Source organism: Struthio camelus, chromosome 4, assembly GCF_040807025.1.
Source record: "Struthio camelus isolate bStrCam1 chromosome 4, bStrCam1.hap1, whole genome shotgun sequence".
NCBI classification, from domain to species: domain Eukaryota; kingdom Metazoa; phylum Chordata; class Aves; order Struthioniformes; family Struthionidae; genus Struthio; species Struthio camelus.
In genome coordinates, this window is record NC_090945.1 from 35739768 (window position 1) to 35765401 (window position 25634).

A 25634-nucleotide genomic window follows, 5' to 3' on the forward strand; every position below is an offset into this window, starting at 1 on the left:
TTGCAAGCAGGGTGTTGTTTTTTCATCTTTGCAATAGTTTGCCTGTCTAGACCAGGTTTCCGCACTGGCTTTTGAGAATGTCACGTGGGTCAGCGTCAGAGGCTTTACTGAGAAGATTGGCTACTTTGCTGATCACAGAAAGGAAATTAAGGGTTATTCTTGACAAATCCACAGTAGCTTTTAATATTCTCTACTGTGCACCAGGACTTTTGAGTACCAAATTTAAGACATCTGATTTGTAACTTTCTGAGTTTGTAACTCAGTCTCTGTATTTGCCCTTTTCCCATCCTCTGTGACCTTGCCCCATCTCCCCTTAGTCTGTTTTGTTGAGTTCTTCATCTACTAAAGTGAAGCCCTTTCTGACTTGAATGCAACTAATTCTTCAGTTATGTAACATAAGAATATATCTAATTATCTTAAATAAATCTCTACCCTCTTAAACGTCCCATTTTTTGTCCCCTTTTGTCAGATGATTTGTTACAATTAACAGAGATTTTTCCTTTGTGAAGACTGTCAAGGTCTGCTGTTGTCTTAGAGTCAACTGTTATTTTTTTTTTTTTTTTACTCTCCTTCCAGTTAAATAATGAATTTTCCTTTCTGTTTTCCTTTCTTCTTCTCTTCTGAAATATCTGAAAATCCGTTTTTCATGTTGTCTTCCATGCCCCTTGCTGAATAAAGCATGTTTGTGCCTTAGCCTCTCTAACTCTATCCCTAAAGGCTTGTGTTTGTCAATTCTGTTCACCCTAGTATGTTTCCTGTCACTTCTCCTAGGTAAGATAATTCACTGTTTTGCTTTAGTATAATCTCTTTTATTTTCTGCTGTGTTGTTTGGTATATTTTTATTGCTTCTGATATTTTCATAGGAATGATTCTGCCTTCTAATTTTTTTTTTAGCTAACTTTTTTTTTTTTTAAGTCTGTTGTTCTTTTTTCCCTTTCCTTTTCTTAAAACTGCTTGCAGTCAAAAGTTACAAGTACTTTTACTTTCTTAGCCAGTTCCTCTTGTTTGTCAGAATCAAATTTAAAACAGCTTCTCTGCAACATGCATTTTATGAAAGAAAAGTTAGTCCTAGCATGTATCAAGAACATGAGAAACTTTCTGTATGTCTTTTTTTAAAAAAAGAACTATCTCAGTGAAGCGTCTGTATTATTCTTTCTTCTTCTGCTACCTCCAGGTAGCTACAAAACAAAAGAAAAACAGTGTTTTCCCCAGGTGTGGTTTCACAATTTAAAATCAGTTGTAAAGGTTCAAAGTCATATACTGAAAAGGTTTAAGGCAGAACTATGATCTGTGCAAAGTGAATCAGCTCCCTTATACTTATCTCCTATGATGAAGTATTTAAGTACATGAGTATTTATCTCACAATTTAAGTTATTGCACAACACGCAGTGTTCATGAAGAGCTTATCTTTACTTTTTGTTCTGTAACCCTCCGTGTTTAGTTTACGCTTTTTCTACTCAGCTGTGAAAACAGAATTATTAATTTCCTTGAGCTTTTCTTTGGTGCTCATCCTGTAGGGGTATTCAAGAGTTCGTAAGTCTTGAAGTATTTTCACAATACTCGTAAGAAGTCTGTGTGAGGGAACAATTACTTTACTCACTGTTTTAAGTAAAAAGTACCCTGTAATTTTGGATACCCCGTATAAGATGCATGGGATATGATTAATAAGAGTTCATGGCGTTACATAGTACTCTGCATGTTGATAGCACAGCTCCTGTTAAGTCTGCTGACAGCGCAGAGTGCTAAACAATCCAAATACTAAAAGCATCTGTCAAGAGAGTGAAAACTACGTGGTCAGTGACCACTTCTGAGAAATCTGATTGCCAACAACCTGTTGAACATCTCGGAGAGTTTTGAACATCTCAGATACTGAGATAGAAGCGCAGATAAAACTCAGTTTTTCACAAGCAGTATCTGATTACCTTAAACACAGGACCCAGATCCTTCTTTCCCTTCCTGCAATTTGTCCCATTTGATAAAACGTTCCTGATTTAGAAACAAACAGAACAACTGCTGCCATTTCTCATTGCCCAGCCTTCATTTACCTTCTGCATGGCATGAAGCCAGATGGCAATTATATTATTATTGAAATAGGCACACATATGCTGAATTAAGGCTCCCTTAGGCAAATCATTCCCCTTTGTAGTGATTGCTGATGTTAAATGTTTGATTTTTTTTTAAATTAATGTCTCTACATTAATCTATAAAATAAAAACAAACGTCTATATAGTAGAAGGAAATATTAAAACAGTTGGGGTGTATTCCCCTCCAGAAACGTCTGTCTTAATACGACTGAAAAGTTCCAATATTAGAAGCCAACTCTTAAGATAATTTTCTAATCTCACGTGCATTGACATAATTCACTAGAGAATTTTGAGTCTGTCATTTCACCAATGGGGAACGTTTAGAATTTGCATTGTAAAATAGTCATCAGTTCGGATTTTGCTGGTTGTTAATAACACCACTGTTTCTTGTGGAGGAGACAGCGCTCTCAGTAATTGAGTAGCTCATTCTTGGCCAAACACTGAAGCTGTTGTTCGCCATTAGATTCCTTGCCTTTCAGTGGCATCTTTTTGTTCCACAATGAGCTTTGTCATTAACAAGGAAAATGAATATTATGCTATTTCCTTTCCTGAGTAGCCTTTTCACTTTGTCAACATCTTTATATGATCACATATTTCGAAGTGCAGATTGAAAGTGGTTCTCCATTGAGAACCAAACCAACTTTCTCATATGTTACATTGTTTAGCTCTTGCATAATGAATTTGCTAAGAGAAGCTTTCTTTGTAAGAGTTACACGCAGCTTTCCTCCACTTCTGATGGGCATACGTTGATTTGTTGCAGTTTCTGAAACGGTCTCTTTAGCTCTTTTCCTACCTGCTTTGTTTATTACTTTTTCTGTAGTATGTTTCTCTTTATAATGGAAAATACTCTGTAAGGATAAATGCATTCGGAAGCCAGGACTCTTAAGTAGCTGGCCCATATCCTTTTTAGTAAGTAGTCTCTGCTGAATACCACTCTGCTCATTCAGTTCTCTTTTTAAGAAGATGGAATTTATCATCTGTATTGTCTGCTTATTATATCAGTTTAACTTTGTGAGGCCAGCAGTCTCATTGCAAATAAAATGAATGCAAACAGTCTTTTGGAGCAGAGCACAGAGTAGCATATAGGTCATGGGAGACATTTTTAGCTGTCCTTTGGATCAATCATAAACTTCCAGTATGTGGAAAATAAACTTTGGCTAGAAGGGGACCCAGGAGTGCTGCCAGTGTTTCATCAGTAGGCCAAGGCTGCTTCTGTTAAGAGGGCTAGAAAGTGCAAAAAGGGGAACCTGCCTGCATCACAGCCTGACCGGCTGCGGTGAGTCTAGGAAATTCCACATGGGGCAATTTTAGAAAGGCTTCCTCTTGCCAAACCACATGGATTGTTTTCTTGAACGTCTGTAAGGAAGGTGATTTGTTTTTAGAGGTACCTTGTGGCATCTCAAAAATGTACAAAAAAGATTGTATCCAGGAATACCTTTCTATCTGATTCTGTCTAGGTGAGCTCCTCCAGAACAAATGAACCAAAGGAAGGGATGTCATTTTTTATTTTTTATAGTTTCTGCACACATGGGAAGACATCCAAGTATTAGTATGATATGAGCTACCCTTAAAAGTGCTTTAGTATATAGACTCCAGTTCTTTTAAAAAAATAAAAAAAAAAAATCAGATGCCCAAGTTCGTAGTCCCGTTGTACAGCTGACAGAATTTCATTTAGCTTTTACGATTATAGAGCTCCAGGGAAAGCTTTAAAACAGTGAGAAAATCCAGAGGTTTTTCGAGGAGAAATCTTGTGTTTGAAAACAAAATAAAGGATATTTTCGAGTGTCAGTTGCACTGACTGCAATCATCGGCGCTCCAGTTAAATGCAAAACTGGTTCTGAAAGGTGGTTAGAGAGACATACTGCTGTTTCTGCTGGGCATAGTAGCAGGAGGTTTGGCTGTGCAACTGACTGGGAGCATGTTCTTGTAACTGAAAGATGAAATCATATCCCTGTGGGAGAAGAAAGAATAGAGGATAAGACTTTGCAAGAAGTCTAGCTTCTCAGAAGTCTAGCAGATAATGTCTAGTTTCCTCAGTAGTGGAACTATATCTGCAAAGTTACATAGTATGGATTTTCAGGCATAGACCTGAAATTGTTTCAAGGAGACTTCATTAACAAACTAAGATGTGAAATGTTAATGTTTTTGGAGGGAAACACGGTTTTTAGTTTTTCCCCTTAAATCTTAGCGATATCAGAATTGCCTTTTGTTTTAGGCTGGATACTGCAGTATCTTAGGAAAAATTATAGAAGAGCTATATCCTCTCTAAGCAGAAGTGCAGCTGTAGATAGGTAACTGCTGCTAAATGAAGAAAATTACTTTCTAACAAAGAAATTTATCTACTTTGTTATTGAGTGACTGTTAGCTATTGTCTTCCTTTCCACGTTCCCTGTTGCACCGAGTAGGGCAGAACTTCCTTCCCAGATGTAGTTGATTGACGCTGTTTCACAAGCTCTGCCTATTGACCATAAGCTTCCTCTTTTGCTTTGTCAAGGGAGAGGACTAGCCCTGCCTGTCTGCAAATACGTCTTCCCAGATAGCAAGGCAGTTTAAAGTTTCCCAGTGCACTATTTGGCTCATGATCTGCATTCCAACTTCTATGATGAGAATTTGGAATTCAGTACTCCAGTGTCAGTGTATAGTCTATAGCAAGGTATATTTTTATGGCTTTCTCCTCTGCTACTCCCAGTAAGCCTTTCTTGTGTGAGCGCAGGCTTAGCTGCAGAATGGAGCAGAGTCAGTCAGTGTACAGATTTATCTTACCACAGCTTTTATTGATGAGCAACGTGTAGCCTTTCCAGTTCTTCTAGTATGGGCAGCGATCTAAGGACATTTTTTAGGATGAATGTTGGGAGGCCACTGCTCTATTTGTCTAATTAGCAAGACAAATTTTGCTTACCTTTAGGCTGATTAGGCCAGATTGAGGTTCTAGGATGATTCTTGTGGATTGCTGTCTTTTTACAGCCCAAGGAAGCAGTCTTTCGCCTGCTGCAAGAGAGCCTAGCTGTGCCTGCCAAGGGAGCAGAAACTGGCTGATGCTGCATTTCTTAGATGGGCTGCTCCTGTCTGCTGCAGGAGGGTGAGAAAGCATGAGGAGTGTTGCGTGCTGGTGACTGGTGCTGTCTGTCAGGTTACAGTGTGGAGGAGGAGGTGTTTGGAGAAGCAGTTTCTTGCTAAACAGCCATACTCCCACTGTCTGTGAAAAGAAAAAAAGTGACAGGCTAAATGGAATCATCTTGTAGACTAGCACTGACTCATAAGTTACCTGCTGGAGCTAATTGGCTTGACTGAAGTAGCCAACAGCTGTAAGTATAAGTGTACTTGCTAGTGGATTTAGTCTATGCCTTCGTGGACTGTTTGTGGAAAAAGCTGGTTTGGTCCCCTTATCTGCAACCTGTTATTTTTTGCTTTTGCAAAATATGGAGCTGGAAAAGTCAAGAGTTATCATCGTTCTGTGAAATCTCTCTGCCTGAGCAGCTGGAGTTCTGTAAAGACACCTGGAATTAGGAGGTTTACCCAAAGCAGAAAGCCTGCTTTTAGATGTTATTGGAAATATTGGATATAGTGATCATTTGAGGTGATCATGGTGATGGTGATTTTCTGCTATCTACAGGCTCACATTAGAAATAAGTTACTTCTTTGGCCTTTGCATAGATATATGAAATAGAATGGGAATAGCGTAACCACAGTTTCAAGGCACACGTGCCTACTGGGTTAAACATTTTTGAAAGCATTCTTGAGACTTGGAGATTTATAAAGATGGTTTAAGATACTGTTACCTGAGACATGACCTCTTTATAGTGATTCACTTATGACTAACACCATAGTTCACCTGCTGGTGTTTAAAGTTTAATGTACGTTTCTTTCAGGCAGGTTCGGATAGCTCAGAGATATAAAGAGAAGCGAACGCTTTTTTTTTTGCGTGTACCCTTTAAGTAGACATTGCTTTCATCATAATCAGCCAGAATTAGAGGAGTAGTAGGATGAAAATTAACTCAAGGGTCAAGAGAGAAGTTGAAAGAGGAAGGAATGTGTAATCTTATATTAATGAATATTTGACTTAAATGCCTCAATTATATTTTTTTGGAAATGCTACAGTTTAACATAGCCCTACCTCTTGAAAGAAGGCATGAGTAATAAAGACAAATGTTTTCAAAAGACCCTAGTTAATTGTCCTATACCAGGAAAATTTCTTTTTTTTTTTTTTGTCCACCGATCTGTTGTCCACAGCTTAAAAAAGCAATATCTGTTGCTCTGAGTTCCCAAGTCATAAATTGACTAAACAAACAATGAATAATAGCATAAATAATGTTTTTGTAGCTTTTTATGACCGATATTGAATTCTAAGTACTGTAATGCAAATTGCTTCCTATTTATTTAATATTATGCATATTAAAATTTTGAACTTTGTTTTCATTTCTGCTTATCAGAAGAGCAGCTCTGTAATTCATTGTTAAACCTTCCAGTCAAATCTTATTTAAAAGATTCTGTTTATACATATGAACATTTATTTCAGTGAGGAGGAAGTGTTCCTCCTGTGTTTTGTGTGTAGGACTCAAGTGAAGCTCGTGAGATTGATCAAGGATCTCCAAAACTCACTTCACCAGGAAAGACTCAAGTGCACTGTTGTTTATCACAGGCAGAGAAAGCAAAGGGGATGACAACTGATAAATATCTGTTTGGTAGGCAAAAATTCTGCTGTTCTGAAGAGGCATCTGTTGCAAAAGTTTGTTGAAAGTTAGGCAAAATGAGAAACAGCTTTTTGGGGAGGAGAGGAGATTTGTTTTTCTTTTAGTGAAAGAATTACTGGCGTATCATACCAATGGCTACAGTGGAATCTTTATTTGTTGACTGTCTTTGAGAAAACATCCCATTTTGATTTAAAGATTATTTTCTTCTTCAAACGAATTCCTTTAGTGGTTCCCATGGTTAACGCTACGCAGGAGTGTGCCAGACTAGGTGATTTGTAGCCAGCCCTTCTGGTTTGTAAATGATAGCCCTTTCTGCATGTGATTTTTTTCCTTCTGTTGCATCATGTTCCTGTGTTTTTTCTTTGACTTGGACTTCATGTTCAGCATATGTGCATTGCCTGTTGACTTTACCTTTAAATGCTTTCTTGTTGAATGTTTCCACTCAACACGGTACTCTTATAGTCTGGGCTTAGTCCTCTCTAGGCTGTAGCTATCAGCATCCTGTGTGAGTTTTGCTCTGAGGAGACCTCATAGCTTTCCCATGTGCATTGTCCCTATAGAGGGAAACTGGCAGAAACAATTTAAATATCCTAAAATTTTCCAGTGCAGAAGGATTGTTCTGTCGTTTCTGGGAGAGGGTCTCCACTCTCCTTTGTGAGACTCCTTGCAGTCAGCAAAGTGAGATTCTTCAGTCGACAGGTGCTTCTTCTGTGTCAGAGGAAACTTTTTTGGGGGGTTTATCCTGTTAATAAACACAAATTGCCATTTCCTTCCTGCCGCTTAGAATTTCCAGGAGAGTATTGGGAGCCTGGCAAAATAACAAAAACATGAGTTTGCTAAAAACTGCCCTGGAGACTCCTGGTAACCGCTCACTAGTTAGGCTATGCATGTACAGCACGCCAGCTGGACTAAATCTTTCCTATAGACCCATTTCCTGGCTCCTCTTAGGAGCATTTGACTTCTTGGGCTCTCTCTCTGCAGGAGAGGAGGCACCATTTGGAGTAAGGGTCCTCCAGGCGCCAAGAGCAGAGGTTTGGCGTGAGCTCTTCAGCAGATCTCTTTGCTAGGCCTGACACGTGGCAAAAGTTGCTTTGTTGTCCTACCCTCGCCTTCCACCTCTGTGCAGGGCTCTGCTATATCATAGTTAGTCCAGTAGCGCTGTATGCTTTTGAAACACAGAAATGTCAGGCTTCCTTTTTCCCCCACCAGGGGGATGCTTGAGGTTGCTTCAAGATTTTTGACAAAAGTAGGAAATGAACGCCCAAAGAAAAGACTTGGGCGACAAAAACAAGCACTCTAAAGTTAAGAAATAACTGCTCTAAGGATGACTGTGCAGCAACATTAGTTTGGCCCAGACTTGCCAGCTATTTGGGTTTCAAGTTAGAGGTAAGGGTTAGCATGCCACCCGGGCCGTTTAAATATCTGGGTTGTTCTGGTTACTGTGAATTGGCAGGATGACTCCCGCAGGGATCCCTGCATGGCTCGCCGTGGGGGCAGACAGCACTGTCCAGATCTGCATTGTGCCAGATCTCTAATGCAACCCTCTTGTGTTTTATGATGAGAGCTTTTCAGAAGTGTTCCGGAAAGCTGGTTTAAGCCTGCCATATTTTGTCTGAAACATTTCAAGCTTGGAGGGGGAAAAAAGTGCTGAAATTTCAAACATTTTCTGAATTCTAGTTCTCACTTGCAGCGAAACCAAACCTAACTCTACTTCACCTCCTGTGCAACTTCATGTGAACTAGAATCCCTGTTTGGCCAGATCTAAATGAAGTTTTCAGTCTTATGCTGGCATACTGTTTGCTTTTTGTTTCTCTTCAGTACGGCTGTGGTACTGTTTCAGTAAGTGCACTGGTAAATGCTGTAAAAAAAGATTAAAGTTTACCTAGTCAACTAAACTTCTTATTTCTTAACTTTACACGTCTTGATTTTATAACTTAGGTTAACTTAAGGTTTTCTTAATGTGATTAAAAGTAAATATTTGGAAATACATATTTCAGTGCTTGAGGTCTTTATCTCTGTGTTAAAAGCTTGTTTTCTGCTACTCTTTCTGCAGCAGTTTGCAATGTTTCTGCGTTATTGCAGAAATTGTGCAGAAATTCTGTCCCCAAATGAAAATTATTATTTGTACTTCTTCGCATTCTGGTGTTTCACAAAATGTTCACTTGCAGAGATTGTTGACCTGATCTGCAATACTGGCACAGTTACAGTTTGGCTGCTGCCTGTAAATTTCTGAAATTTCTGCATTTGCTTTAGATTTATTTTAACTGTCATGATGGTGGAATGAAATAAGAGGTAGAAATTTCAAAAGCACTTCAATAAACTCAAAGATATGGTTTTTTGTTTTTTTTTTTTTGAGTTAGGATTTAGACTTCTAACTGAAATGCTTCTCCAGTTTTTATCTCAGAGATTGCTTTTTCTTTTTATTGCTGATGCTAAAATGACGTGTCTGACTGGCTAAAGAAACCTAAACTTTGCTCTTTTTTTTTCTTTAGGCACTCAGTGTTACTGAAACTCTGATCAAACCTTTGGAAAGATTTAGGAAAGAGCAGCTAGGAGCTGTAAAGGTTTGTCCCTCACTTGCCTTTAAGAAAAGTTTATTTTAATTTCTCTACTTGGATTATATTGCAGCAGTATTTGGCAGACACACACTGTTGTTTATATTTCATGTGTTCACACTTTTTTTTCTATTGGAAACTTACTTCAGAAACAAATGGAAAGTATGTTTCAAGGAGAAAAGAATGTGTCCTTTCCTTCTCTCCTCCCACTCCCTTATCTCTTTTGTCTGGAGTATGAGAAATACTGCTAACAGCCTCCTCTTGTTCCCTATTCTGCCTTATATTTGCTTGCAGCTGCACAATCAGATGTTGACAAATATTAACTACCCAAAGGAGCTCATCCTTACACTTTGAACTTTTATTTTTTTGCAGCCTGTGAAGTGAGAAATGCCTTTATTTTACCCCTTTTTTCTTTTTTTCCTTTTCTTTTTTCTTTTTTCTTTTCTTTTTTTTTTTTTTTTTTTAGTAAATAACTCATTGCTCTGTATGAGTAGAAGAAAATAGGGATGGAGAGACCAAAGACAGGGTTTCTGTCAAAGTAATTTTTGGGGTGAAAGTTGTTGCTACGCTTTATTTTAGGATGGTCACTACATTGTATGTGTTTTCAGAAGCTAAAAGTGAACTTCACGTATCAAATAAAGATTAACTTTGGATTAATGTAATAAGTACACAAAGTCTGACCTCTCTGTGCATGTCTGCCCTCCTTCCAGTGAGAGATTTAAGTGCTTATAAAAAAATAAAAGTTAAGGATAGCTATTTACACTGTCTTCTGTTCCAAAACTCATACATTTTTAAATTTGCGTACCACTGCATGCATATATAAGATAACATTTCAGTTACAGGAGAGCTAAACATTTTGACTTTAGCAGGAACAATAAAGAATTGAATTTTCCAAGTAGTTGTTAATATAGAAAACATTTTCTACAATTTTTCAGTGAATCATACGAAGTTGTAAGTGAGCTAAGTAGTCCAAATACTTTTTTCCTTGTCCTCTTCACGTCTTCTATCCTTTTCTTTTCCATCCCTCCTCAAGATGCAGTCTGTGGGTTTGTAATCTGATCTCTCTGGTCAGAAGTAAATGCTTCTGTAATAAGAACAGAGAACTTCAGGTGCCAGTTTCTTTGGTTTTCTTTTTTCCTCTTACTGATTGAAAGTGGAATTCCTTCTAATACAACACAAGAGAATGTGCAAATGCTTTTTCTTGCTCCATCATAAACTAAAATATATATGTATGCATACAGATGTGTGTGTGTGTATATATATATATATATACACATATACACATATATAAAAGAATGATTTCTGTTTATGAACGGAAAATCCTCTACTGATCGTAAACCATTATGGTGCAATAGTACAATCATCTTTGCTTAATTTTATGGGCTTTTGAGAAATGTATCAGAGGTCCCAACCAACATAAAATAAAAACCTGGTCTTTAATTTGGGGAATCTTCTAAAGAAAAAGGGAATTAATTCTAACTGTAGCCCATTATATAAAAGTTATAACGAATGGATTATTTCAGCGCAGTATTTTTGGTGTTAAAGGATATTGCCGTTTTTTGAGTGAGAACTCCAAATGTCTTAAATTATCTGGTTATTCTACTTCCCTCGTTTCCAGCAGTCGGAATTCTATCACTGCTGTTTTGACCATGAGAAGTTGCATTCTCAGTGTACGTTGCCCGCTTCATTTCCAAGCGGGTTGCTTCCTTTGCCTCTCCCGGAGTGTTGTTTCTGTTTGATGTTCAACAGCTGACCTAACCACTGTAGAAGTAGCCACAATTCATTAAAGGCCATGAGCCCTCAACATCTAGATCTTTGGTAAACTAAATTGTAAAATGCTTGTTTGTATGGAATATTCTCTGTAAATGCAAGGTCATGATTCGTATAGCCTGTATCTATACAGTAAACTCAAAGGATTTATTTTAAGCCTTTAGGAGAATTAAAGCTTGTTTCACTTTTTGTATTTTATATTTTTAGGCAAAATGCAAGTTTTTATAACTGCATAGGTGTCATTTCCCCCCCCCCCAAAAAAAAAAAAAAACAAAACCCTGAGCTCTTATTTTGTGATTTAGGCTTTTTTTGGACAGAATTGTCAGTGATTTTAAATAGAGCAGTATTTCTTAGTTCTGGCACATATAACTAAAAATCTTCTAAAAATATTTAACTTTTAAAATATTCAATGCAATCAAAATACTGACACTGGAAATGTAATACTGCATAGTTCTGAAAAATAAGTTATGGCATCTAGTAGTGCAATGCATCTGGAACACCATGTGGCATGTACTTTGGGAAAAATTTATACCCTGCTATTACAAAATAAAATTTGAATCTCTTGCCTCAGGTTTTACTGTATCTTCCTTCCCCTGTTCATCTGTCAGTGAAACAGTCTGACCTGGGTAAAAAACAGAAAAGGAAGGGAGAAGAAAAAGGCAGGGGAAAAAAGAAGGAGAGAGAGAGAGTTCAATTCTGTGGTGCTGGAAGCTGAAACCCTGTTGAATTACCCCTTGATAAAAGATGTTACTGCTCGAATCTATAATGGAATATGTAAAGTTTTTGATTTTGCCTGTTGAGGAGTTAATAACTGTCTCCTTTCCTGGAACACTCAAACGTTGACCAAATCAGTGGAAATTTTTCAAATATAAATGTAAGGAATATTGTAGGTCTCTCTCTCTCTCTCTGTCTCTCTCTCTCTCTCTCTGTCTCTCTCTCTCTCTCTCTGTCTCTCTCTCTCTCTCTCTGTCTCTCTCTCTCTCTCTCTGTCTCTCTCTGTGTCTCTCTTTTTTTTTTTAGACTTGTAATGGGGAGAAAAAGTAGTATTTTTGGTAAAATCCCATACTGAGAAACAATCTTAAGCTTAGATCCCTTTTTTAATAGAATGCTGTCTTCCAAACCCAATAGTCCAGGGAATAAAAAGTTGTATCATTTATTATAACTTCTTAAAAATGAAAGATTAAGAGAAAAAAAAATGAGCGTGTGTATCTGCAGAGTTTAACCAGGATGGCCTGGGAAGAATACTGGTGTTTAAAGGAGATTTGTAATTGACAGAACATGGAAAAATATTCATCGAATTGGTATCTTTTTGATGACCAGATTGAGATTTCTAGAGTGTGGGTTTTAACTTTTTATTTTACTTGTTTCGTTTATTGACAGCTGCAGTTAGTTGCACTAAAAATAGCATAAAAAGTGGTTGGTTAATTCATCAGTACTGACTTCAAAAATGAAGAAATGAAATGCTCGTTTTGCAGTGCCTTCTGCTAAATTCGATGCAAGTACTCATATTTCCTAGAAACTTCTAATGACTGTCCCTTTATCAGTACATCACTTTGGTCAGGGAAATAGATTTGCACATACAAATGATATTCATGAGAACAAGTTAGATGATTATGCATCTACACTACTAGGTGTGTAGAAAATTTAATTTATCTGCTTGTTTTTGAAGATGTGTAAAATATGCAGAAGTCAGTCACAGACCAGTTTGAAAAAATATCTTGTAGAGGGTAAAGTGCTCTGAGAATGCTGAATATTGCCCTATTGTTTCAAGCACCTGAATCAATGAAAAAAGAATGACTTCTTTAAAAAATTCTTTTTAATATTCCAATATTAATACCTTTTATTTTAGTAGCCAAATTGTTATCAGATCTTTTCCTATGAATCAGCTGTAGTGATTTAGACTTTGGATTGCTTGTTCAGGAAGATTTGCTGCTTGCTTCATGTGACTGAATTATGACTACGAAACACTTCCAGCATATTCTTCATAGATTATTTTGAAAGAAAAATGCTATGATTCCCAGATACTTAAGTATTTCATTGTTTTCTGTTCTTGAACTCTCTTTACATACTCTTGTGTAACTTTTATGGTATGAACTGGGCAGAAAAATGAAAATGTTAAAGCACCGTAGATAGAGGTCACAGAAGGCTTTGCTTTAGTAATGTAGAGACTGGCTTACTAAGTATTACAGAAAATGCACAGCAAACTTCCCACACTGTACTGCTGTGACATTATAAATGTTAAGAAACTGAAATAGTTGACTGAAGAGCAAACTGGATGATGAAACAACTGAGAGGTGGTATCTGTTATATATGAGATGATATCTTGATCACTCATATTGCCTTATAGGGAAAAATAACTTTTTGAAATATTCAGAATTATGAGTTGCCATGCTGTTTTTTGGATACTTTGAATTTCTTAGAAATATCTCTTCTGTTATTTAAATGGCTTTCAAATCAAGACGTCTCAAGGGAATACAAAGTTGTACTCTCTTTCTTTCTTTCTTTTTTTGATTAGTCAAACCGTTTTCGTCAAACCATCTTTTTACACCTTTGCTGTGAATTGTAAGAAATTATTTTTCTTTGTTTCTAATGAAATTGATATTTCCCTTGAATTCCTCCCTGAGCATCAAGAAAACTGCAGTAAATCCAGATGATTAGCTATTTTACACTTCAAAGGCTGAGCTTTTCTTGTTTTTTTTGTTTGTTTTGTTTTTACTTAAAAGATGCAAATATTAATTTGTGTGGTAAGCGCCACCATTTTGATACAGTAGGGTTTCAGTTAAAGTTAGCCTTTAAATTCCTTTCAGTAATGGGTTGGAAAAGGGACTTTTTCTTAGGTTTTGGAGCTGTGATTGTTATGTTCATTTCTGGCATAAGTACAGCTTTAAAATAAGGAAGAAACACAGAGTTTTCTTACATTTTTATGTATGTTGTATAAATGAATGTTACTTTGTTTTTTGTACAGGAGGAAAAGAAGAAGTTTGATAAAGAGACAGAGAAGAACTACAGTTTGTTAGAAAAACATTTGAATTTATCAGCTAAGAAGAAAGAGCTGCAGTTACAAGAGGTATTGTGTTGATCTTTTTTCTGCAAGTTACAAGCTTTTTGATAGGTAAATATATTTTATGTAAGTGCAGAAGCAGCATTCATGGAAGTAAAAGAAAAAATTCTGTCAACCAGAAAGTTTTGTTGAAAAAATCTGTATCTGCTGAACCTGATGGTGTATCCCTACAGTTTTCTGAACGTGCATACGAGGTACGGAACATCTTGTAATGTTTTCAAGTAGTTAAGGGAATAGCAAAATATGAGTATATTATGAAAAGGTCTACATTTCTGGTGAGGTTTTACCGTATGTGTCGTTTGCATTACATTGTATATATAGACTAGGTGTCTCATGCTAATGCTTGCTTAACGCTAAGAATAGCAAGGCTTGTGTTCCTTGCACAGTTTTTTTTGGGCTATGTTTTTTTTTCGGGCTATGTTTTTTTTTCTTTCTCATGTTTTGAAGATCCATGTTTTTCAAGTAAAGCTACAAAGAATTTTGTTGACAGTTTGTAACTTAAAACAAGTATGTTTTACCTGGCATCCCTTCTGTCTGTAAGGGTTTATTATAATCATCCTTATTTGTAATAGCTTTTATTTCTGGAGCAGCAGCAAATAATATGTGAGGAAACAGCAGAGAAATCTTGCTGAGATTTGCTGTAGGCAGGAGGAATTTTTTTTTCCAGAGAAACATAAGCATGTCAAATTATTAGGTCTTTTTGTCTGTGAATGCCTTGTATTATTGAACAATGGATGCTTTCGTCAAGGTAACTCTTCCTGCCAAACAGTATACACCCGTTGGAATCCCTCATAAAAGGTAGTTCATAGAACTGACAAACTTGCTAGGAACTTGAGACCTTGGACCGTTTTTGAGTTTCACTAGCATGTTCCTTCTGCATACTGTAGTCGCAACATAGGCCCTGGTATGCATAAACATGCATATGCTGTGTGCTTGAGTAGTTCTGCTGGAGTTAATTGGCAATGCTCATGTGTCAGGACCTATATTTTTATCAAATTGGTCCACTGCCAATGAGCTTGGTGTGGAAAATTGAAGAAGTTTAAATTTAGCAGGGTGAGATTCATGCCTCAAAAAAATGAGGAAAGATGTGGTAATTTATTGATGGGGAATTGACAGAAAGTAATAAGATGGCTGGTGGGAGTATTATGTTTGGGGGAGAGGGGTACCCCAAAACAGGAAACTGTCAAACAACAAAAAAGAAAGATGCATATAGAAACAGGCTGACCTTTGGTGTACGTTTTGGGGTCCTAGTAGACACCACCACTTTATGATCATTTTCTGTGGCTACGCTTCAGTACATATAATATTTTGTTATAAGCTTTGGTGACAGCTCAAATCATTCCTCGGATGCACGGTGTACAGGATGTATCAAAATGGCTTGGCTTATTGAAACTGTGTTTCTTACAGATGTACGTATTAGTGCTTTCTTTTTTTTAATGCCATTCTTGTTATGGCTCCTTAGTCATTGATGGTTTTCTAGCACAGAGCAGCAAAGCGAACCATGTCTTACGACAAAAGTGTCTTAAAGCTGATTTGACTTATCCGTTTAGAGCATAGTAGTCAGTGTTCTGCCTGAGGCACATAGTCTTAGCATTTAAGAGACAGCGTATGATGGTAAGTCAATCCTTTCATCTAGCCCTTTTTTTTATTACTTTTTGTAATTTAGTGCAGAAGCTTTAATGGAACTTGTAACAGTGGTATCATTACCTGGGCAAAGACTAAGTTTTAATCGCTTAGAATATGGCTTTATGCCTTTTCTTCAGTGTATTTTAGTAGCAGGCTCCATTACTCCGTTCTTGAAATTTTAGAGTTTAGTGTGAGCGCATGTAACATAAATATAGCATATGTGTATTATTTAATTAAGTTAGAAATTTAAATATTTATGTCAGAATGAATGGTAGCTGAAATATAACTGATTAGAATCCCTATGATGTTGGCATTTCATCAGTGCTGAGTTAAAAAACAGCTGCAGCTAATACGGCTACTTTTTTAATATTTGATATTCTGTGGAAACTTGTGAAAAGTCGAGTAAGTGATTTTTTTTAGTGTGTTTTGGAGACTGGTTTGTTTGTTTGCTTGGGATTTTTTGCTTCTCTTGCCAATCAGAGTGAGCACAGGTGTGGGATGGGTATAACAGCATAAAGAAAGTTTTCCATTTCCTATGAACAGCAGTTATTCTGGACATAGAGCAAAGCTTACAGTGCCGATGATCTTCAGCATTAGCTTTTTTTTCCTTGGTTTGATTGCAGAGATGATTCCTCCCCTTTTCTAATGGAAAGCGCTGCTGGCCCCTTCTCTCTGTTCCTGCAAGCACCCTTTCTGTGTTACTGAATCACTACACAAGTACTTACTTCAGTGTATTTAACTTCCATTCCATTGAAAACAAAAGTTGAAAAAGTGTTACTGGAATGTTTCTAAAACTTCAGCCTCATGAATCAAAACAGCATACCTTATCTCATAAAAGGAATACTGATGCCATTTACGAAGGTAGGGAAGAAGCTCTGTTGTAAAGGAACAAGTCTGGAGAAAGTTATCTTATAACTTGCCACTTGTGTACTATACATGTGTCATTTCGAAGATACTTGCCAAATGTCTTTGGAACTTCATTAGCTATATTTTGTGCGTAGGCAGACAACCAAGTGGAGCAGAACAGAAAACACTTCTATGAGCTGTCCCTCGAATATGTGTGCAAGTTGCAAGAGATACAGGAACGGAAGAAATTTGAATGTGTGGAACCTGTAAGTACCAGTGAATTCAGTTTTTCAAAAAGCAGTCTACCCTGTCATACCTAAGGGGGAGAGAGAGAGAAGGAATGCAAGTGGGCAAAAGGCAAGGAGATAAGCACTGATTTTGGTTTTCTGAGGAAATGTGTGCAACTGCATAACTTAACAGAATTTAAAGCAGTCTTGTTAGTGTGCAAATCTGTGCCAGTTCCTCATACAGATGCAGTTAACCAAGCAGGTCAAATTTTACCTGGATAATTACAGGTGATCTAGGTCCATTGATGCTGATTTTTTAGAAAATGTCCGAAACCTTATGCTACGCTGCAAAAAACTTTGATTTATGGTGTGAGTTGGAGTAGAGAATTGAAAAGGATTATGATGGGGTCAGACTTCTTTTTGTATTTGTTTATTTTTTAACCACTGAAATGTTATTCTTGACTAATGTAGAAAATTTCTTTTTCAATACGATGGTTGCGTGTTACAGTGCTGTTACTTTAATTTATATCTACGCTTCACTAAAAGATGCTTCTAGCTAAAGACCGTAGTGTCAAGGTGATCTGAAATGTTTGGCCTTAACCGAAACTGAATCTGTGTACAAATTAAGGAGTTTAGCTGGATTTCAGTGAAAATCATACATGTCCCAACCGGACTTACCTCAGTCTCTGAGAAGAGCTTGCTCTAAAGTTTTCTGAAATGTGAATTAGCTATATAACATAAATGTAACTTTATGAAACAACAAGAGAGCAGTAACTGTAATACTGAGATAAAGGGAGGGCATCTTGTAGAAATGATTTCCATTCACTTGTGTTCTGAAGTCGGTGTTTTTGGCCCAAGTCTGTCCCTTTGTTCTAATACAATTATTTTAATATAATAATAACAGCAATAATAAAATCTAATGTCCCAGATGTCCCTAATCAAAGTAATTAGTCATTATAGAGCTAGTGAGAGCTATATATGTTAGTATACCTTATTCCTGTATGATAAATTTTTAAAATAAAATTCACAATAAAGAGTAAAACATTTAAAATATATCGGTATTATTTAAGTAGTGGTAAAATTTTATGAATTTTTAAAGTTTTCTCCTAAATATTTTTAATATTTTGGATTCAGTAATTGTGTGTCAAGCCGTTTGAATCTTCCTCGGAGCCAAACTAAACTAATGAATCCTCAAATCATGTTTTTAGAACATTTTTCTTTCTCTTTTCTGAAATCATCTCCCTGTGGATGGGTCTAAGCTTTACGTGGCTCGATTTGTATTTGAAGTTTTCATTCAAGTAGTACACCGAGATTATTTACTACTAAATTCTTATTCCCTTTTCTCTATTTAACATGTGTTTTCTAAATCTTACTTTTTTGATAGCCAGGTTGAAAATGGCTTATTTATCCATGAGTTCCAAGTTTATTAAATCTATTCTTTGCTTTGTTCTCTTTGTTAAAGAGAGCTGTTCTTTCCTATGTCGTTCACTCTTTTTCAACAACCTGAAACAAACAGGAGAGGTGGGCACTACTGCACCTCGCCCTCTTTCTCGTGTGGTATAACTCTTCCTTTGGAGTCAAAAGGCTGAAGTCTGAAAAACTTCAACATGGATCATTTTCTGGTTCTGACAGAAGGTCGAATGTGCATACAAAAGGCAGTCATGAGTAAAGCTGGTTCAGGGGGAGCTTTCCTTACTCTGCTACAACGTGTAGAGGAAGTCCTCTCAACGTGGTCGTTAGCAGGGATAGATGCGACCAGGAAGGTAGTGCCTAGAAGACAAAATTATCATCATCTCCTTGTGAGCAAATATTTATTTAAGATATCATTGATATCAGACCAGCTGCGAGGTTTCTGAAAATACTAAGCACAATAACCCTGTCTTGGTAATTGGAGGTGTGCATTCTAACAAATCTTTTGTTTGTATTTCAGGTGTTATCATTTTTTCAGGGTTTATTCACTTTCTATCATCAGGGATATGAACTTGCAAAAGACTTCAATCATTACAAAATGGCCCTACAGATAAATATACAGAATGTAAGTTGGGATATTACATTTACTCCTTTTGTAATATTTGGTATAAAAATATGCACTTAGCTACTCCTATGGATGCAGTACCTAAATTGCCAATACGTTGCCGATAGTCTTAGTTCACTGCTTGTGAACTTTGGGGATATAGCGCCATCTTCTGGCTAACCAAACACGACTGAACAGCTAATTCCAGTGAGCTCTCATCTCATGGTTTGTAATACTCCTTGGGGAAAAAAAAACCACAAAGAAGAAGTAAAAGGCCCCACTCCTGTTTCGAGGTCTTTATAGATACATATGACTAGGGGTGAGCATGAAAGAGATTAGAAGCAATGAAATCTGGTGGAATGCATGTAGCACAGAAGAATTCCGAGGACAGGTATTGAAATGCAGAGGTCCCTAATGTTTTCAATGTATTTTAAATTGAATGTGTGGTGGTCATATCTGAGGGTCGTTATGTGATAGGACTACATTATCAGTAACTGAAAAGAGGCAGGAACAGTGACTAGGCTTGTCAACATTGTCTGTCAGACTTTTTGGCATTTCTGCTAATAGAATAACATGGAGGATTTTTTTTTTTTATATATATCTTGAAGCAGCCTTTCAGACAAGAACTTCTTTGCTGATTTTTAGATGCAGAACTGTCGAAGGAGACTATTGGTGTTAGTGCCTATGTTGTGTTGGACAAAACAGTGTGCCCTTTCAAAGGGAGGATAACCTGAGACCAGGCATGAGTTATCATAGCTTCTTACCAAATTGTCCAGTGTAATCTGTTCAGGGCTTGAGAGCAGGAAGTGAGGTGGCAGGCTGAAGCAGGGGGATTGACAGACTCACTAGTCAGATAATCTGTTTGCTTCCTGGAGATTTCCTGAAGAGTAAAACTCTCTCAGGGGACCTCTGATGTGGCAGTGGCCTTTTGGTGTAAGGAACAAACCACATACCTTGTTGCAGACAAGCAATTCATGATCCTGGGTCTATTCTGGAATTGGAATTAAGGCACAGAAACTGCTTCTAGGAGGTTACAGTCTATTTTTAGAAATGGCTTAACTCAAGCAACAGACTATATTAGGGAGACAGGAAGGCAGAAGAGAGGATTACAGTGGTGGTAATACGCATTGACTTGATCATTTGTCACGATGCTGTTCTTTTCATTTTCTTTCCATATGCCTAAGTCTTAAGTTTCCTCTTGAGCTGTTATTTGGCTCGGGTAGGGGAACTGAATAGTGGTAACTTCATAAGCATTCAGGGAAGAAGTCAGTGTTTGGGGAGGGGCTTTCAGGACAAGCTTACTCCTTATGTGTACTTAGTTTAAGGGAAATGAGGGGCAGAAAAGAATGGCAGTAGGCGGGGAGGAGCTGAACAAGTGGTGCAAGATGGGCAAGAAATGAAGAGTGAGAGGGAAACTAGGATGCAGTTTTGAAGCTGAGGGTGACGAGCTGGACTTCAGATTGCAAATGGAAAAGAGCCAGTGAAGTGGTTTGAAGAAGTCATGGGAGCAGTAAGAAAGCAAGCTAATCTCAACAGCTGCTTTTTCAGTTGACTGAATGGTATTATAGTGTGCGCCAGGACAACCAGAAGAGATTGAGCACTACAGCTGAAATTTTATGAAGAGATAAAAAGGATGGCCTGGGTTTCAAAATACTCTGGAGAGAGGAGGCAAGGCTTAATAACTATACAAGGTAAGAGGAGAATTAAAGGAAGAGTCTGAAAAGACCATGAGAAGAAACGACATGTTCTCTACAGTGCTGAATATGGACAAAACATTACAAAGGGGAAATTACCTAGGACTCGGCTATGATACGGCTGAGCTGCTGGGGGGATACTGGATGGCCACGTTAAAAATAGAAGGGTTCAAGAGTCAGAACAGAGAGACTAGCTGGGTATGGAGAGTGATTTGAAAATTGCCAGCATAGCTGTGGTAATTGAATTCAAAGGAGTGACTGCAAGTGAAAAAGAACAATTGCACTCAAATCCATGTAAGAGGAGCTGATCAAGCAGACTTTGATTCCTTGTCTATACTAGAAAGTTTACCCCTGAAATTTTCTCGCTTGTCTATGTGTTTGGAAGCGACTAGACGCAGTGAGACTTCTGAATGCCTGTTTCTTTCAAGCAGGTCTAAACTTAATCGTACCCAAAGTGTAGGTGACTGGGCTTTTGCACCGGCGTCTCGATTTCTCAGGAAAAGCTAAATTACTGGTAATGCATTGATAATGCAAAACTTTAGGAAAGCTTCTAGAAAAGGTCCCTACCTTGTTTACCGTCCCGAAAGAACAACTCCTGTTTGTAGTCTTCCATGAATGTACATGTGGACCTATAACAACCACTCCAAAAGCTTTCCGCTCCAGTGTCTACTGCCTTCTTTTCTGTATTAGCGTGAGCTTGCATGTATGTATAGGAAAGAGCATGTGCACACATTTTACATGTGCCTTCACTCTGGCCTGTCATGTCCCTTATCTTCCTGTCCTCTCTACCTTTATTTTCATTCAGATTGTCTTTATTGTAAGAACTATACTGTTGATTTCCTCTCCACCCTCTGCCTTCTTCCTCCCCTCCCCCCAAAAAAAAGAAAGAAAAAGAGAAAACCCAAGCTGCAGCATAGCTGACTCTTCCTACAAACTGACTCTCCTGTCAAAATCCTGCATCTCCAGCTAGATTTTCCCCCTGCTTTCCTTCAGCCCTTGCTTGCTAAGTGCAACCAGGGCTTTTTGACCATGCTTTCTTGCCTTGCAAGCAAATCTGGGCTGCTCTCAGAAGAAGAGGCACAGCCATGCTGGTACAGCAGCTGTGGTAGACTCCTGACTAAGCTCAGCTTTGTCTCAGTGCAAAAGGAAGTAAGATGATGATGGTGAAGCAACATCCCTTTCCTGCCAGTTAGCCAGCCACTATAGACAAAGGTGGAAAAAACACCACCAGCCCAAGGTGCTGTTCTTGGCCCAACTTGCCTCATGAATTCAGTGCTCTCTGTGTGGCTCTCGGGTGAGAGGAGACTTAGAAGGAGTGAGGGTGTAACAGAGACTAGGCAAAGGAAGTGGATGGAGAGGGGTACTATCTGGATTTTTCTTGAGATTTCTGGAGCTACAGTGCTCCCTCCCACCTTTCCCAGGACACGTTTCACATACCCGGGTTTGGACGCACTGCACAGCTAATACAGACAAAGGTCCTGGCATCCTCATTCTAAAGCATCTAAGCGAGGAGTGATCAGCGATCAGACAGGAAGGTTTAGGTATGAGCAGTCTGTCACTAGCAACTTTAGAGTTCATCCTGGGTGCAGAGTATAATCTGTAATGCAGATCTTCAGGGATTCATGAAAAGGAGCTTTGAAAATAGTTTGCAGCCTTGAAAATGAGTTTATGTGTGGGATCTAACTCCTAAACTCGCGAGCAGATGTGACCTGAGATTGGGAAGATGGATGTGGGAGGGTTCAGAGCAGTTGTTTTGCATGAGGTTAAGAAGACAAAGAGTGCCATCAGCTTTCCTGTCTAAAACATATGAGTATGGGCTTCTACTCTGACCAGCTTGCTTGGACTGTATTTGTACTTGTGCACAAACTCCTTCCAAGAATAAATCTGGAATTTGCATGTACAGATGGCTAGCCAGGCACATGCTGTTAGCCGTCTCTGTACAAGAATGGATACTTGTTTATATTCATGATATATTTGTCTCTGTGTGCAACTGTATGCTTTTCCTGAAAAAACTGAACTGAGGTACCGCTTTCAGAAGCTAGTCGATTTTCAGAAAAATGAAGGTACTTTAAGAAAGCAAAAAGACATACAAGCATGCACCTGGAAGTACATCCTTTCCTCAAAATACATGTACCAGCTGGGGAAACTACTAACCTGCAATTTGAATGGGTGTTTTTAGTTTGTGCAGTTTGGGTAAGCAGGTATATGGAGAAAATTAGTCATTACTGTAGTTGTTTTGTTTTTGTTATTCGCTTGTTGGCTAACTGCCAGTATTTTTCAAACCAAACTGAAGAGTTTCTTATATGAGGTGTGAGCTGCTCTTATTATCTATTTTTTTTTTGTTTAATCCCATTGTATAACATATGGATGGATACTTCCTGATTGTTCTTACTGATATTCTAATAAGTATTTCTCATATTTCTCTTGCTACTGCTTACAAACTTTGAGGAGTGAGTGGCATCCAGGAATAATAATCAACTTGGCTTTGTTTTTTTTTTTTTTCCTTCAAATGCATGCAAATGTTTTTTTGGCATACTTCTACCTTTGTGTGACCAAAACATTTGGCATATGGATAGTCTCAACATGCACAAATTGTTGGTGACCTTCTTGTCACATTTTTCTCAATAACCATAGAAAATCCTCCCCTTTGTGACAACCGGTAAGATTCTCATGAATTAAGCCAACATCTGTAGTGCTATTTTTCTTAGAAAACGGGAATATTCAAATCCAAACTTATTTTTGACTTTAGTATTTAATTTCTTCTTTCTGAACCGTTCAACGCATTGTTTTAGAAATCTGCTCTAGCACTCTTTGTATGCTTTCCACAGTTACAGCAGCTAATTTCTAAAATACACTTTAATTTTGAAGAACATCAGAAAACTTGAAGAACAAAGGTGTATGGAAGTTGTGCGCTGAACATCCTAAAATGACCCTAATCATTTTCTCATTTTGTAAATAATTGTTATTATAATACCTATCTACTAGGAAGAGTCATCTTTTCTTCCATGCCCTCTACTCACAGGTTTTTGCTGTCTTTTTTTTAGACACGAAATCGTTTTGAAGGAACAAGGTCAGAGGTAGAGGAGCTCATGAATAAGATCAGAAGGAATCCTCAGGAACATAAAAGAGTAAATCACTTCACAATGGAAGGCTACCTTTATGTACAGGAAAAAAGTAAGATATGTTTTTGTATTCTGGTAGTGCTCATAATGTGCATGCAGGCAAGTCTTACTTCTGCAGGTGGCATGAAGATGCAAGGAACGTACAGTTTATTGAACAGCTGTGTGAACAAATGTTGAGCTCTCTATAGGCAGCATTACCTTAGTTCGTAAAAAGAGTATGGTGCTGAAAGTGTGACAGCTCTGAGCAAAGGTCACTGAATTCAAATATACCCCTCAATCAAATAATACTTCCTTGATTATATTATAATAATTATAATATATTATATTATATATATATATTATAATTATATAATATATTATATATATTATAATACTACTTTTAATAACGTCCTAATGACCTTCCCCAGAATTGTCAAATGCTTGTTGTCCAACAGCAACTTGAGTTGTCAAACTAGTCTCTAAAATTTGGGCTAGTTTAGTATGATGAAATCAGCTATCGTTTCCTTGATTCAATGATGTGCTTTCCTTACCTGATTGTGATTGCAGGGTCGGATAAATCAGATTGTAAGCTGGGTTGCCAGTGTCAAAAATCTCGCTGTGAGAATGTACGTCACACAAATCATATCATGTCAATGCTTTGAACAATTACGAATCCTCCTTGCTACAGCAGAAGGGCCAAATAAGATACAGAGCTCTTACATCTCATAAATGACTGTGGACGTTTATGAGTCATGTGGACATTTATGACTGTCATTTCTTTTGTTATTTTTAACAATCATTTTACATAAATCATATTTTTAAATGTGTGCCCTTGTCGAAGATTTATTTGCTCATTCTGATGATAGATTTTACTTCTATGATGCTTGACTATTGTACAGTTGACTATTGTACTGTGTAGGTAAGGACTTCTGTAAAACGTCTCACAAACTGAACTCTGACTTCTTTTATGGGACTATTAGTATTATGTTTTTCAGAAATAAGTTTTGAAAGAACTAGCAGTGAAATGTGAAAAGTAATTATCAGGGAGCTCAGTTCACTGTTCTTGCATGTGCAGCCACATGAACTTTAGAATCCAGTGACAGGATTGAAAGAGGAGGTAGGTGTGCTTGAAACTGAGAGGAGGAGGAGTAGTGGAGCAGTGAGGCTGTTCCTCATAGGAGCAGTGAAATCCTCGGTGTAAGCCACTCGTGAAGGGTTCCCTTATGCTCTGGGACACAGTCCCTCAAAAGAACTCTTTCCATTTGATGTTAAGCATGAATTTGAAACACTGCTTATAGAATAATAAGCAAAGGTTAACATTTGTTTTACTTTATATAACGTTCTTAATTCATACCTTTATTTTAAATTGCCTTCTTAGGAATTCTTAGGAGTTAAATGGGACTCAAAGTGTCATTTGGGAAAGTAGGCGAAGGAAACACACCAAATGGAAATAGTACATGCTGGTTAAAGCTTCCATTCTTTGTAGGGCCTGCTCCCTTTGGGTCCAGTTGGGTGAAGCATTATTGCACGTATAGGAAAGAGACAAAGAAGTTCACGATGATCCCTTTTGAGCACAGATCAGGAGGGAAAGTTGTAAGTGTATTTTTATATTCTGCACTTATGCATGCCTTGTATCTAAATGAGAGGATGTATCAGATAAGATGGATCAAGTTTCTTCCCTTTACACACCCCTTTCTTCTTTCTTCATGCAGTTCAGCCTGCCTTTTAAGGATGTTAACTTAAAGTAGTGGAATAGGTTAACAGATAAGAATTCTGCAGAGTTTTCAGTTGCTTGCTTTAAGAAGACCAGAGAACACGTGGCAGCTAACATGCACTTTTTCACCATTTAGAGTCTGGTTTATCCACGAGGTATTTAACTCATTAAAGTATAAATCAAAAAAATATAACAGATTTAGAAATTTCTTTGTTATACTCACTAGTCACATTTTTTTTCAGAGGCTGGTA

The 25634-nt window shown here is 37.6% G+C and overlaps 1 protein-coding gene across 2 annotated transcripts in view; it reads left to right on the forward strand.

Annotated features, from left to right (window-relative positions):
• The window catches only part of ARHGAP10 (Rho GTPase activating protein 10), a 150031-nt gene that overhangs the window by 45336 nt on the left and 79061 nt on the right, over nucleotides 1-25634 (forward strand). For both annotated transcript variants that reach the window (XM_068942254.1, XM_068942253.1), the window contains exons 4-9: nucleotides 9268-9339; nucleotides 14066-14167; nucleotides 16789-16899; nucleotides 18791-18895; nucleotides 23613-23742; nucleotides 25156-25262. In XM_068942254.1, coding sequence (XP_068798355.1) covers nucleotides 9268-9339; nucleotides 14066-14167; nucleotides 16789-16899; nucleotides 18791-18895; nucleotides 23613-23742; nucleotides 25156-25262 — 627 coding nt within the window. The remainder of the gene's footprint in view (nucleotides 1-9267; nucleotides 9340-14065; nucleotides 14168-16788; nucleotides 16900-18790; nucleotides 18896-23612; nucleotides 23743-25155; nucleotides 25263-25634) is intronic.